General features: G+C 41.0%; 1 protein-coding gene across 2 annotated transcripts in view; it reads right to left on the bottom strand.

The window, feature by feature from the left end:
• Nucleotides 1-13,672, bottom strand: part of vwa8 (von Willebrand factor A domain containing 8) — a 501,727-nt gene that overhangs the window by 109,675 nt on the left and 378,380 nt on the right. For both annotated transcript variants that reach the window (XM_073046008.1, XM_073046009.1), the window contains exons 31-37: nt 12,064-12,128; nt 9,838-9,963; nt 6,057-6,166; nt 5,330-5,484; nt 4,087-4,288; nt 2,937-3,018; nt 597-801 (exon numbers count right to left, since the gene is read on the bottom strand). In XM_073046008.1, coding sequence (XP_072902109.1) covers nt 597-801; nt 2,937-3,018; nt 4,087-4,288; nt 5,330-5,484; nt 6,057-6,166; nt 9,838-9,963; nt 12,064-12,128 — 945 coding nt within the window. The remainder of the gene's footprint in view (nt 1-596; nt 802-2,936; nt 3,019-4,086; nt 4,289-5,329; nt 5,485-6,056; nt 6,167-9,837; nt 9,964-12,063; nt 12,129-13,672) is intronic.

Below are 13,672 nucleotides of genomic sequence, written 5' to 3'. Positions count from 1 at the left end.
GATCTGAAATGTCAACAGTCTTCCCTCCACTCCCCCCCACCCCAAAGTTGCTGCTTACCCAGCTGACTTCCACCAGAATATTGTTTCTTGCTAGATACTCGATTTGGTTCATAAACCAACCATAGGCTGGAAATTATTGGTAAAAACGTTAGAGATGAGAAGTTAATATTTCTTTTCTGACAGATGGTTATCAAAGTTGAAAAATATGAGGAAGTCTGACTTTATGACAGATGGTCAGTAACTGAGGATGAAAACATTTAAGTCACACATAGAGAGCAGAAATATGTGATGGAGCATGATCGATCTTTTATTGAGGCAACACTGCACAACAGACAGAATGGTCTTATTCTGTGCTCTATACTCCCCTGGTTCTACTAGCACGCACAGAACATCCAGTTATCATCACATTGGTACATGTGGGAGCTTGTTCTGTACAAATTGGCTCTCATGTTTCTTAAAAGATAACATAAACAAACACTTTTTCTTGGCTATAAGGTATTTTCAGTGGTCTCAGTTTTAGAAAGGTGCTATATAAAAGCAGATCTTAATTTCTTTCAAGATAGGCAAAGTGTTGTTCCTTATTGTGTATTCTATACCTGTATTGGTCGCCCATCCTGTTGTCCAATCATGTTCCTCCACTCCAGCAGGGAACGCTGTATATGGTGGAATCCGGTCTCCCAAAGTCGGACATGCCCTCCCAAATCCACTGACACCACTCCTCCAGTTCCCATGGGTGCTATTAGGACTTCTGTATCTGAGATCTGAGACAGCCACTGAGTGTACGGTGAGACAGAGAGAGCCCTGCAGAAAAGAGAAGTGTGCAGGTGCATCACTGTAGCCAGCCTGGATCCAAACCACCATCTCAAGCCTGACAGATGTAGAAGCCAACTTTACAAATGGGCATCCTAGGAATGAGTTACACTGGATGCACAACCTCTGCTGCTTGTGATTTAGAAATAACCTGGATGAAAATGTAGATGTGTTTGTATATGGATAGTGTAGAAGACTGCCAAAGGATACAGCAGATATAGGTCAGTTGCATAAATGGGTGGAGAAACATCTGATGTAATTTAATCAGGCTAAATCCAAAGTGTTGCACTTTGGAAAATCAGGTGTATGTAGACCCTTAATAATGGTGCTGAGCAAGGAAATCTAGGGGTCTAAATTCATAGCTCCCTGAAAATGGCCACAGAGGTTCATAGTGTGATACAGAAGCCGTACTCCATGCTTTCCTTTATTAGTCATGGATCTGAGTTCAACAGTCGGGAGGTATGTTTCAGCTTTCTAAATCTCTAGTTAGGCCATATCTGGAGTATTTTATTCAGTTCTGTCACCCCATTATAAATAGGGAGGATGTCGAGGCTTTGAAGAGGGTGCAGAAGAGGCTTACCAAGATACTGTCTGGATTAGAGAGCTTATGCTATAAGGAGTGGTCAGCCAATCTTCAGTTGTTTTCTCTGCAGCGGCTGAGACTGAAGGAAAATTTAATAAAGGATTATAAGATTATAAGAGGCATAAATAGAATAGACAGCTGGCCTTGTTTTCCCAGGGTTAAAACGTCGAATATCAGGGGGCATGCATTTAAGGTAAATGAGTTAAATTTAAGGGCGATGAGCCGGGTAAGTGTTTTTTTTTTTACACACAGAGAGTGGTGGGTACCTGGAATGGTCTGTCCGGAGTGGTGGTGGAGGCATTAATGATAAGTTGTTCAAAAGGTTCTTAGATGGACACATAAATATGTAGGAATGGATATTGTGTAAGCAGAAGGGATTAGTTTAGTTGGGCTTTTCACTACTAATTTAAATAGTTTGTCACATGAAGGCCCTGTTCCTGAGCTGCGCTGTGTTCAAACACAGAAACCATTCATTCTATCCAAGTCAAGGTCAATAGTCAGAATCTTTCTCCCTGGGTAGAAATGTCAAGTACTAGAAGATATGTATTTTAAGATGAGAGGGAGACATTTAATAGAGATGCACAGGGCAAGTTTTTTTTAATACAAAAGAGAGCAGTAGGTGCCTGGAATGGACTGCCAGGGAAAGTGCTGGAGCAGTAGGTGCCTGGAATGGACTGCCAGGGAAAGTGCTGGAGCAATAGTGGCGTTTAAGAGGCTTTTAGATGGAGACATGAATGTGTAAATAGACGGAAATGAATCATTTGTAGGTAGAAGGGGTTCAGCTTAATTTGGCATTGTGTCTGCCATTGACATCATGGGCTGCAGAGCATGTTCCTGTTCTATATTCGAAGTTTTCAAGGTAAACGTTCATGTTCTAAACAAGAACTCAGCAGGTCAAGCAGCATCTATGGGCAAGAACAGTTGACATTTTGGGTGAGACCCTTTTCCTGAAGAAGGTTCTTGGCTCGAAACGTCAGCTGTTTGCTCATTCCCATGGATCTTATCTGACCTGGTGAGTTCTTCCAGCATTTTGTGTGTGTTGCTCAAGAGTTCTACCAGCACTTTTTATTCAAACCAATTCCCACATCCCTGTTCCTTTCTCAGTATCTAACTCCCTCTTAAAATTTGTGTTGCTCTTCTCTTTGGTTCTCTGGACAAGGAAGTTATTCCTGATCTTCTCCATTAGGTTTATTGGTGACTTCTCCATAATCCTGAAAGTGGAAACATCATTAGGAAGGCTTTCCATCCATTGCTTTTGTGTTTCTATCTGAAGGATAGATATTCTATCTAACCATGAGTAGAATAATTGTCTTTATTGTGTGAGTTTGGCCAAACAGCAGTGATATACACTAAGAGGGGTATTGGTAATTTGGGATCCTGTCCTTGAAGTATGAGGCTGGGGGATCGAATTAAAATTTCAAAACAAATAGTATATTTTTGTTGGACATGCTGACATGTAAGATGGAAGTAAGGACTAGGAAGATAAACTCCTTGGCAGAATGACCCATATCATTAAAAGTATCCCCTTTCATAATTTGCTTACCTGGGAATGGGAACATATTTAATTTTCTTGGTGTTGAGATCAGTTACTTCTAAGAACACCGTGGTATCTGGAGGTTTCACATCTATCAGAAAGGAAAATAAGTGAGTACATGGAATATAGAACAGTGCAGCACAGGAAAAGCATTTCGGCTCATTATGTTGTGCTAAATTAATTAAGCTAAAGATGCCTAATCCCTTCTGCCTGCATAGGGTCCATTTCCTTGCATTCTCTACATACTTATATGCCTACATAAAAACCTCTTAACACTTCTATTGTACCTGCCATCACCACTCCTGGCAGCAAGTCCCAGATGTCCACTCTCAGTGTTCAAAAGATTATTTGTCCAATAGTTTCAGGGTCCTGACCTTACTTTTCAATGTATTAACTAATAAACAAATAGTAAAAAAAAAGACATTTGGTAGATGGAAGATGGTGAATGGGAGAGATAATCACACTATGGGAATAATGTAGTGAAGGTGGGGGAGAGCTGTGTAGAACAAGGATATTATCTCGTTGGTAGGGCCAAATGATTTAATGTGACTATTAGAAACTGTGTATATGAAATTCAGCACCTGCAGTTATGTACAATGTGCTTCTAACTGAGGCTACATCCACACTAGACCAGATAATTTTGAAAATGCCGGTTTCACGTAAAAACAATAAGCGTCCACACTATGGTTTCAGGGGATGAAAACACCGTTTTAGTGTGGATGTAGCCTGATACATTAAGTCATTTGGCCCCACCCATTGGAGATATTCCCTTTGTTTTACCCACTCCTCCCTCATCTTCTGAAAATTGATTTGTTTTCTCTCCTTCTCAATACTGCTAAATACTAGACCCAAAATTCTAACTGTTTCTCCTTGTGTAGATGCTGACTGAGCTGCTGAGTGTTTGTAGTATTTTCTGTTTTATTTCAGGTTTCCTATAACTGAGATGATTTTAGTTTTCATGTTCTGGAGAATTTATGGAAGGTTATAGAAATGCAGAGCTGGTTGTCTTTAGTACACTTGAGAAAGCCATTCCACTTTCCCAGACAATGGGGCTGAGTAAACCACTGAGGGTTGACAGTCTGAGGAACCATGACTGTAAAAGCTCTGCTCTACAACTGTATGGAATTGACTGAAAAGAGAATATCAGTGCTACACCCACCTTGTAGGTAGATTTCATTTAGAGGCACATCTGTGGCTGCAACAGCTCGAATCACCTGGTTGGTCCCGGTCAGGGTTACACAGTTGGTCTGTTTAACATTCCTAGTCAAGTTACTACCGTAGAAGAGCTTGTCTGTTGAGGAACCACCAACAGTTCTGTCCAGTTGAGCTTTTCTTTTCCATGTGTACACTTCATTGGGAGACTGCAGAGAGACATTTTAATTAAGTATAACCCATGAATTAATCAACAAAGGAATTAATAAACCATGAAAGAAGGAAACCTAACAAGATAATCTTGTTATCTCTGTGACTCCTCTTTGGAGATCTTATGAACCACCTTCTTCTTGTGATCCTTCTTAGGATATAGGATAATTTGCTGATTAAGAGCCCGGTCGAGATAGACTGAGCTTGCTATCTCCAATAGTACTCAAATACCCACCTTGTGAAAGAATACATTGGAAACAACAGGGTTGCTGTAAAAACCTGTTTGGTTCACTCATACAATTGTGGAGGAAATCTGCTATTCTTGTGTCATCTGGCCTATTTGTGGTATTGGTTTATTATACTCGTGTCTAAGAAACATACATAACTAAATTGAGGTGGGAAAAGGAAGAAGAGAATGCATTGTAATGTTACAGCTACAGAGAAAATGTTAGATAAATAAAGGGCCACAACAGGGTACAATGGGAAACAAAAGTTCATATTTATCATACAAGAGCCCTGTTCAAGGTCCTTGAGCCTGGTGGTAAGAGCTCTAAGTTTTTCGATATTCTGCTTCATGGAAGGAGTCGAGGGAGAAGAGGGAATGACCAGGGTAGGAGGGTCCTTGATTACATTGGCAACTTTCCTGAGACAGTGGGAAATATAAATGAAGTCATTGGAAGGGAAGCTGGTGTATATGATGGACAGGGCTCCATTCACAACTTTCTGCAATTTCTTATGGTCTTGGCAGAGCAGTTGTAATACCAAACTGTGATACATCCAGATAGGATAATGGAGGAGGAGTTTAAATTGTCAAAAATGCAATGATGCTTGGTACAAAATATTGTTAAAACCAGTAACCCTGACATACTTGACTTCAAGGTTATTCTGCATGTGAAGTAGAAATGAAAAGCAACCCACTGATCCATACCATCAGTTCCAAATTAGTAAACTGAAAAGCAATCCCCTTTATTTTCAGGTGCTAACTGATGTGAATAACCTCTTATGTGAACTGAACCCTATTCCTTTGATTTGTGCTTTACCATCAGATCTGGAAATCCAACAACTATAGTTGCAAAGCTGTTTTCATCGGACAGAATCCGATTTGGAGAAGCAATCTTCTGTCCCAGAGCTGCACTGAGGTTCACTGGGGATAATTCTTCCTTTGACACTGTACAGGGTTCTAGGAGCTCCAGGGCTAAAATCAAAGGATGACAACTCATCATTAGTACTTCAAGACATTCATTAAACATACAGAATAAATACCACTTTCACTCAAACAGCTGCAACAGGATGAGACTACTTAGGAATGAGGTTTGAACAAAAAGTGAAATCATGACTGCTACTGTCTGTACATTTATGTGCAAAAATATTCCAAGGGGTTATTTTCATTTGGTGAGATTCTGCTGCATACATTTAAACAACAACATTAACAGGATAATAACAGCCACTTCATTATTAAAATGGGAATTTTGGGTGATGTACAGTCTCAAGAAAGTTATAAATATTCTGTATCAACTTTCACATTGTTTGTCATCATACTTCTCAGTCGTGCTATTCCATGAGTATGTGCAATGAGGCCGCAGCAGCCTTTTACCTGTTTTAGTATAAATTTAAATATAAAAATGAAGACATGAAAGTTATTGGAGGCAGTCTGAAAAGAAGCAAAGTGATCTGAAGCAGGCTTGATCTGATACAGGCTGAAGTGGGAATTATATGGTCACGTTAAATCATGAGAGTTAATACATAAGATAATGGTCATCTACATACCTGCAGAGATCCCAAATCCTGTGTGGACTGGCTCCTCATTTATTGCATGCAGCTCACAAACTCCTGACGAGTCATATCCAATGTGCATTGACTTCGTCAGGAGAAACTTCCTGAAAAGTAATGAGAAACAACTTGTTAATAAATACGCAAACATGAGGAAATCTGCAGATGCTGGAAATTCAAGCAACACACACAAAATGCTGGTGGAACACAGCAGGCCAAGAATCATCTATAAGAACAAGTACAGTCAACATTTTGGGCAGAGACCCTTCGTCAGGACTAACTGAAAGAAGAGATAGTAAGAGATTTGAAAGTGGGAGGGGGCGACCCGAAATGAAAGGAGAAGACAGGAGGGGAAGGGATGAAGCTAAGAGCCGGAAAGTTGATTGGCAAAAGGGATACACAGTTGGAGAAGGGAGAGCATCATGGGACGGGAGGCCTAGGGAGAAAGCAAGGGGGAGGGGAGCACCAGAGGGAGATGGAGAGCAGACAAGGAGTGATGGTGAGAGGGAGAGAGAGAGGGAGAGAGAGAGGAAGGAAGGAAGGAAGGAAGGAAGGAAGGAAGGAAGGAAGGAAGGAAGGAAGGAAGGAAGGAAGGAAGGAAGGAAGAAGAAAGAAAGAAAGAAAGAAAGAAAGAAAGAAAGAAAGAAAGAAAGAAGGGATGGGGTAAGAAGGGGAGGGGGGCTTTAACAGAAGTTAGAAAAATCAATGTTAGGCGAAAGGGATACACAGCACCTTATATTTTGTCTGGGTAGCCTCCAACCTGATGGCATGAACGGTGAATTTGTGGAATTTGTTACCATAGGCAGCTGTGGAGGTCAGGTCGTTGGGTGTATTTAAAGCAGAGATTGATAGGTTCTTGATTGGACATGGCATCAACTGTTACGGGGAGAAGGCCAGGGAATGGGCTTGAGGGGGAGGAAAAGGATCAGCCATGATAGTATGGTGGAGCAGACTTGATGGGCCAAATGGCCTAATTCTGCTCCTATGTCTTATGGTCTTATTATGGAAAGCACGAGAACAGCTATATTTCATTCGGCGTTTGAGGAGACTTGGTATGTCACCAAAGACTCTTGCAAATTTCTCCAGATGTACCATGAAGAGCAGCTGGTATTGACAGGTCAGTGCAGAGGATCATAAAAATCTGAAGGAAGTTGTAAACTCAGCCAGCTACATCATGGGCACTACCCTCCCATCATCCAGGACATCTTCAAAGGAGATGCCTCAAGAAGGTGGCATCCATCTTGAAGGATGTCTATCATCCAGGACATGCCCTCTTCTCACTGCTGCCATTAGGGAGGAGGTATAGGAGCCTGAAGACATTCAGTTAGTGGTTTAAAAATAACTTCTTTCCCTCTGCTATCAGTTTCCTGAATGGACAATGAACCCATGAACACTTCCTTTCTATATATTATTTGCTCTCTTTTTGCACTACATATTTAATTGATTTTTAATAAATATTTCTTATTGTAATTTATAGTTTTTAAAAATTATTTATTGTAATGCAGTGCTACTGCCAAAAAACAAATTTCACAACATATGCCAGTGATATTAAACCTGATTCTAAGGCAGTAAATTAGATTCAACGTTGGTTTTGTAGGAGAATACAGAGAATGGTAGTAGAAAGTTAAAAAAATGACAAACTTCACCAAACAGTAAAAAAACAGACATTAATTTTTAAGAGTAAACACGAGGAAATCTGCAGATGCTGGAAATTCAAACAACAACACACACAAAATGCTGGTGGAACACAGCAGGCCAGGCAGCATCTATGGGGAGAAGTGTTGTCGACATTATGGGCCGAGACCCTTCGTCAGGACTAACCAAAAGGAAAGATAGTAAGAGATTTGAAAGTAGTGGGGGGAGGGGGAAATGCGAAATGATAGGAGAAGACCGGAGGGGGTGGGATGAAGCTAAGAGCTGGAAAGGTGATTGGCGAAAATGATACAGAGCTGGAGAAGGGAAAGGATCATGGGACAGGAGGCCTCAGGAGAAAGAAATGGGGGGGGGGGGGAGCACCAGAGGGAGATGGAGAACAGGCAAACAACTAATATGTCAGGGATGGGGTAAGAAGGGGAGGAGGGGCATTAATGGAAGTTAGAGAAGTCAATGTTCATGCCATCAGGTTGGACCTGGTGGCTGGTGGAGTGGTAGGTAAGGACAAGGGGAACCCTATCCCGAGTGGGGTGGCGGGTGTACCTTGACACTGTCTTATCCCCCCTTGTTCAATCTCTTCCCACCTATGTTCGTGACACTTCTCATGCTTTGAATTTTGTCAATGATTTTAAGTTCCTTGGCCCCCACCGTCTTATTTTCACCATGGACGTCCAGTCCCTATATACCTCCATCCCCCACTGAGATTATCTCGAAGCTCTTTGCTTTTTTTTGGATTCCAGACCTAACCAATTCCCCTCTACCACCACTCTCCTCCGTCTAGCGGAATTAGTTCTTACTCTCAATAATTTCTCCTTTGGTTCCTCCCACTTCCTCCAAACCAAGGGTGTAGCCATGGGCACCCGTATGGGTCCCAGTTATGCCTGCCTTTTTGTTGGCTTTGTGGAACAGTCCATGTTCCAAGTCTATATCGGTATCCATCCCCCTCTTTTCCTTCGCTACATCGACGACTGCATTGGCGATGCCTCCTGCACGCATGCTGAGCTCGTCGACTTCATTAACTTTGCCTCCAACTGTCACCCTGTCCTCAAATTTACCTGGTCCATTTCCGACACATCCCTCCCCTTTCTTGATCTTTCTGTCTCCATCTCTGGAGACGGCTTATCTACTGATATCTACTATAAGCCTACAGACTCTCACAGCTACCTGGACTATTCCTCACCTTTTGATGTGAGGATCAAAAACACAAGACCCAAAAACCCAATAATTAAACCACTGCATTGCTTAGTAATAATTGTAGCTTTCATCGGGGCAGAGCCTTTCTCACATTATCCTTTAAAATTGTTCCGATCGTTGACCGACGTAGCCTAACGCTTTTCCAATGACCGATGGCATTTAATCTCTTTCCGATCGCTTTATTATTTCCACTTTATTTTCAATCATGTTCATGATTATTTTCGCGAACAGAAACACTGCGGATTCAGATCTCTACCGCCAGGTCTTAATGTCCACCGCACTGAGACAGGTTAAATAAGGTCTGGGGTTCCGCTGGGTCCTAAGGTCCAACGCATTGAGACAGGTTGAATAAGGGACTTGAGCATCAGCAAATTTTGGTATCCGCGAGGGGTCCTGGAACCAATCCCCTGCGGATAAGGAGGGCTGACTGTATGTCTTTGGACTGTGGGAGGAAATTTGTGTGCCCAGAGGAAACCCCAGCACAGAGGAAGGAACGTACAAACTTACTTACAGAAAACACCAGAACTGAAATCAACTCTGATGAAAAGTCATTTAGATAAGTCATAGATAGGAAAGGTTTTGAGGGATATGGGCCAAAGGGGAGTGGTTGGGGGGGGGGCGGTGGATGGAATTAGCTCAAGTAGACACGGAAAACTTGGTCAGGGTGGATGAGTGGCCAAAGGTATGTTTCCATGGTATATAACTTTGTGATTCCATAAATATACACAGATCCTTCATTTTCTATAAAGTACTTTAGGAAATCAAGAATGTTGGAAGGACAAACTACTCTTTTATGTGAAGGTCAAATAAACAAGTTAATAAAACAGCATTCAATGCTAATGATTCAATGGCTGTCCACACTTTTTGTTTACCCATGATCTGCAAATTGCAGAGAATACAGTCAATTGTAAATCAGATGTACCACACTCACTTATTGGTTTTACTTTCCACCAGCAGCCATCTGTCTTCAGCTACCAAATGAACAGACTTAACACTGATTGGCAGGGAAAGGGAGTACGCCTGACCCTCCAGAACATCCAATACATCCAGCGAATTCCTGGAAAACACAAGCATCTGTCACCCAACATGCTGTTTCGGCACTTCTGACAGCAAAGAAAACATTTCTTATTTAATTTTTTGCTCTCAAAAGATCCGTGAAATTTGTCTGTAGATTCGTAAATCCGATTAGCCTAATATGTGTACTTTACCTATACTGCTGTTTGTAACATTTACATCACTCTCCTACAGTGCTTAACAGGAGGATGTACAGTCTTCCAGAGAAGTAGAACTAAACGGTTAAGGGACAACTCAAACAAGATGTATTGACATATAAACATTTCCTCTTTAAAGTCATGCCCACTGCACTTAGTTACAGTATTATTGGGATACAGTATGAAATAGACCCTTCCAGCCCTTCAAGTGATGCTACCCAATAATCCCCCCGTTTTAATCCTAGCCTAATCACGGGACAATTTACAATGACCAATTAACCTACCAACCGTTATGTCTTTTGACTGTGTGAGGAAACCCAAACGGTCATGGGGAGAACATACAAACTCCTTACAAGCAGCAGTAGGAATTGAACCTGGGTTGCTTGTACTGTAAGGTGTTGTGCGAGCCAGTATGCTACCGTGGGATCTCCTATATCATCACATTTATAGTAATAAATTACAGTAAATCGTGTTTGCATGCTTAACCTATAAACAATTACCTCCTTCTGCCACCGACTGCCGCTGTGAAAATTTATACTGTCAGTTGTCGCCTAAAGCGTCTGTAGTAAATTATATTCCAAAAGGTTAATAGGAAGTCTGCTGAAAATAACACCATTTATTCTGCTATTTAGTGCATTTTTGATAAATGATTCTACTAGCTAAGGCAATAGTAAAGTGCTTGGGATGGTAATGAAGAATCAAGTTTAAAAAGGTCAGATTTTGTATATAAAACGATGTTGCTACTGCCTGCCAGTAAAGTGTTGCCTCTTTCCAGCACTGTCTTCTCTCCATCCCTACCATCTGGGCCATGCCATCTTCTCACAGCTACCATCAGGCAGGAAGTACAGAAGCCTAAAGTCCCACACCACCAAGTTCAAGGACAGCTACTTCCTTTCAACCATTCAGTTCTTGAATCAACTGGCCAAATCCTGATCACTACATTATAGCAACACAATCACCACTTTGAACTAAACTGGAGTTTTTTGTTCTTTCTAGTAAACACTATGTATAATTTATGTTTATCTGTTATAGTAAATACTGCTGATATGATGTTATGTGTCCGTGATGCTGCTGTATCTTTTTTATTGCATCTCTGCTTACATGTACTTGTGCATTAGACAATAAACTTGACTTTGACTTCGATTTCTTCACAGCAATCAGTATTTCTTGCCTTTTACCTGCAGTTTTTACGTGTACTTTGTGCCTCGAGGGATGTGATCATCTTCTCTGTGAATTGGCAGCCACTAGGCATCTTTTCTAAGTGGTTACTTTCAGTAGAAATACTTGTCTTTCCAAGCAAGAAGCTTGAAAATTTGTCCCACTCTAGACACTTCAGCACAAGATATAGGCTGACTCCAGAGTACACCAGAGAAGCTCTATTTTATCCAAATTCCATTTTTTGGATGGAACCTTTCTTTAAGTGGATGTAAACGACTGAATGTCATAATTAAAAGAATAGTTGGAATGGTGTGCTAGAATTCTAGTAAAGGAGTTATACCATAACCAAAATTAATGAAAAAAGTGGATTACCATCATCACATTAACAATGTTGAAGCTTGTTGAACATAACTTTCCTAAATTAGAGATCAAAACTCATGAATGGGATTGCATAAAGGCAAGAACTTTTTCTCTTTTTTTCTTCCCCATTCTTCACTGTTTGCTTGATAGAGGCATTGAGGTCTTCAACAAATTGTACTGATGTTCTGCTTGCTGTGACTAATTACCAGTCATTAAGAAGAGAGCCAACCTGTCCCAATGAATACAGTTTAAGAGTAAATAAATCACTTAAATATTTGAGTATTTGCTGGCAGAAGACTGTCATACAGAGCGCCTTGATATATATGACTATAAAACAATGCTCTCCACCAGCAATGAAAGAGCAGAAACACAAGTGGGAACATTTTGCTGAAGAAAAGATTGATCCTATTGAAGGAGAGAAATCTTACCCTCTTTCCTTGTAGAAGACAAGCCAATTTTTGTGTGAAAATTCTCTGCACATTTTGTAAATGACCTACATATGAAAAGAGAATAATAGTTTGCTTAAAATATGACACCCATATAAAATTTGATATCTCAGTAAAAATCTTTCTCTAACATTCTGTTCAGCTTGATTACTTCATTGCAAAACAAGAGAAAGGGAAATACTGGGGAAACTACTGCTATTGCTCAGTGAATTTGTAACTAGTGACTATAAATCCTCACCAAAAGGATTAAGGAAGAAGTCAGTAAAAATATTCTCGTCGTTAGGTCACATCTGGAATTTCCAGTTGGCAAGACAATTTTCCCCCATGCCGCTCTTTCCCGACACCTGTCGTTAACGTCGTTGTTTTGATCCTTTATTGAGACTGACATGTTGGGAAATCATGTACTTGGCAGGTTACAGCAGTGGTTTCCTTTAGCTTCTGCTGGAAAAATATTCTACCCAAGGATTATTAAGACGTAGAAATCCCAACAAGAAAGAAAACTTTCCTTTAGGGGGTCTAAAGTTTGAGGTTGGACGTGTAAAAGAGTTCGCAGAATGGATAGGCAATGAGAACAAGTAGATGGCTCTTCATAGAAATAAAACCTTGAGTTTGTTCAAAGTAATCATCCTTCAGAGCTTTGATCAATAAAACATCTAGCCTCGACTTCTTTAGTCCTTGGATGTTCCCCAATTCTCTTGATAGCTGCCGATTAGCTGCCTGATCCCTCCATTCCAGTTCATCTTCATTTTTGAACAATGTTTTGTTAACTTCCTTGATATTTCCTTCTGTTGCCCAGTGATTCTGCTTAATTCATGATTTCCCACATCCCCAAATGATCCTATGATTTCAGTCTCTGAAGCCAACTTGCAAGTAGCCTTCAGAAGGGTGCATCTGGGCCAGATGGGGTACCAGGCCAAGTACCAAAGACCTCTGCTGATCAACTGGTTGGAGTGTTCACTGAGATCTTTAATTACTTACTTCAGCAGTGAGTGGTACCACTGATTCAAGCAGGTTTCAATTACTCCAGTGCCTAAGAAGAGCGTGGTAACCTGCCTCAATGACTATCGTCCAATACCACTTACATACACAGTGATGAAGTGTTTTGAGAGGTTGGAGATGAAACATATCAAGTCCTGCCTGAGAAGTGATTTGCCTACTAGAGCAACAGGTCCACAGCGGATGCCATCTCATTAGCTCTTCACTCAATCCTGGGACATCTGGACAGTAAAGATGCATACATCAAGGTGCTCTTTATTGACTACAGCTCAGCATTCAATACAATCATCCCTTTAAAACTAATCCATAAGCTTCAAGACCTAGGCCTCAATACCTCCTTGTGCAAATGGATTCTGGATTTCTCCACTTGCAGACCCCAGTCAATTTGGATTGGCAACAGTATCTCTCCACAATCGCCATCAGCACAGTTGTATGCCTATCCCCCTGCTCTATTTGATTTACACTTATGACTGCAAGGCTAAGCACAGCTCCAATACGATATTTAAGTTTGCTGATGACACCACTGTCACAGGACAAATCAAAGATGGTGATGAGCCAGCATAAAGGAGGGAGGTTTTAAATCTGGCTGAGTAGT

Source organism: Hemitrygon akajei, chromosome 5 (assembly GCF_048418815.1).
Source record: "Hemitrygon akajei chromosome 5, sHemAka1.3, whole genome shotgun sequence".
In the NCBI taxonomy this organism is placed as follows: domain Eukaryota; kingdom Metazoa; phylum Chordata; class Chondrichthyes; order Myliobatiformes; family Dasyatidae; genus Hemitrygon; species Hemitrygon akajei.
The sequence above is the reverse complement of the archived record's forward strand: the minus strand, read 5'-3'. Positions and strand labels throughout refer to the sequence as shown.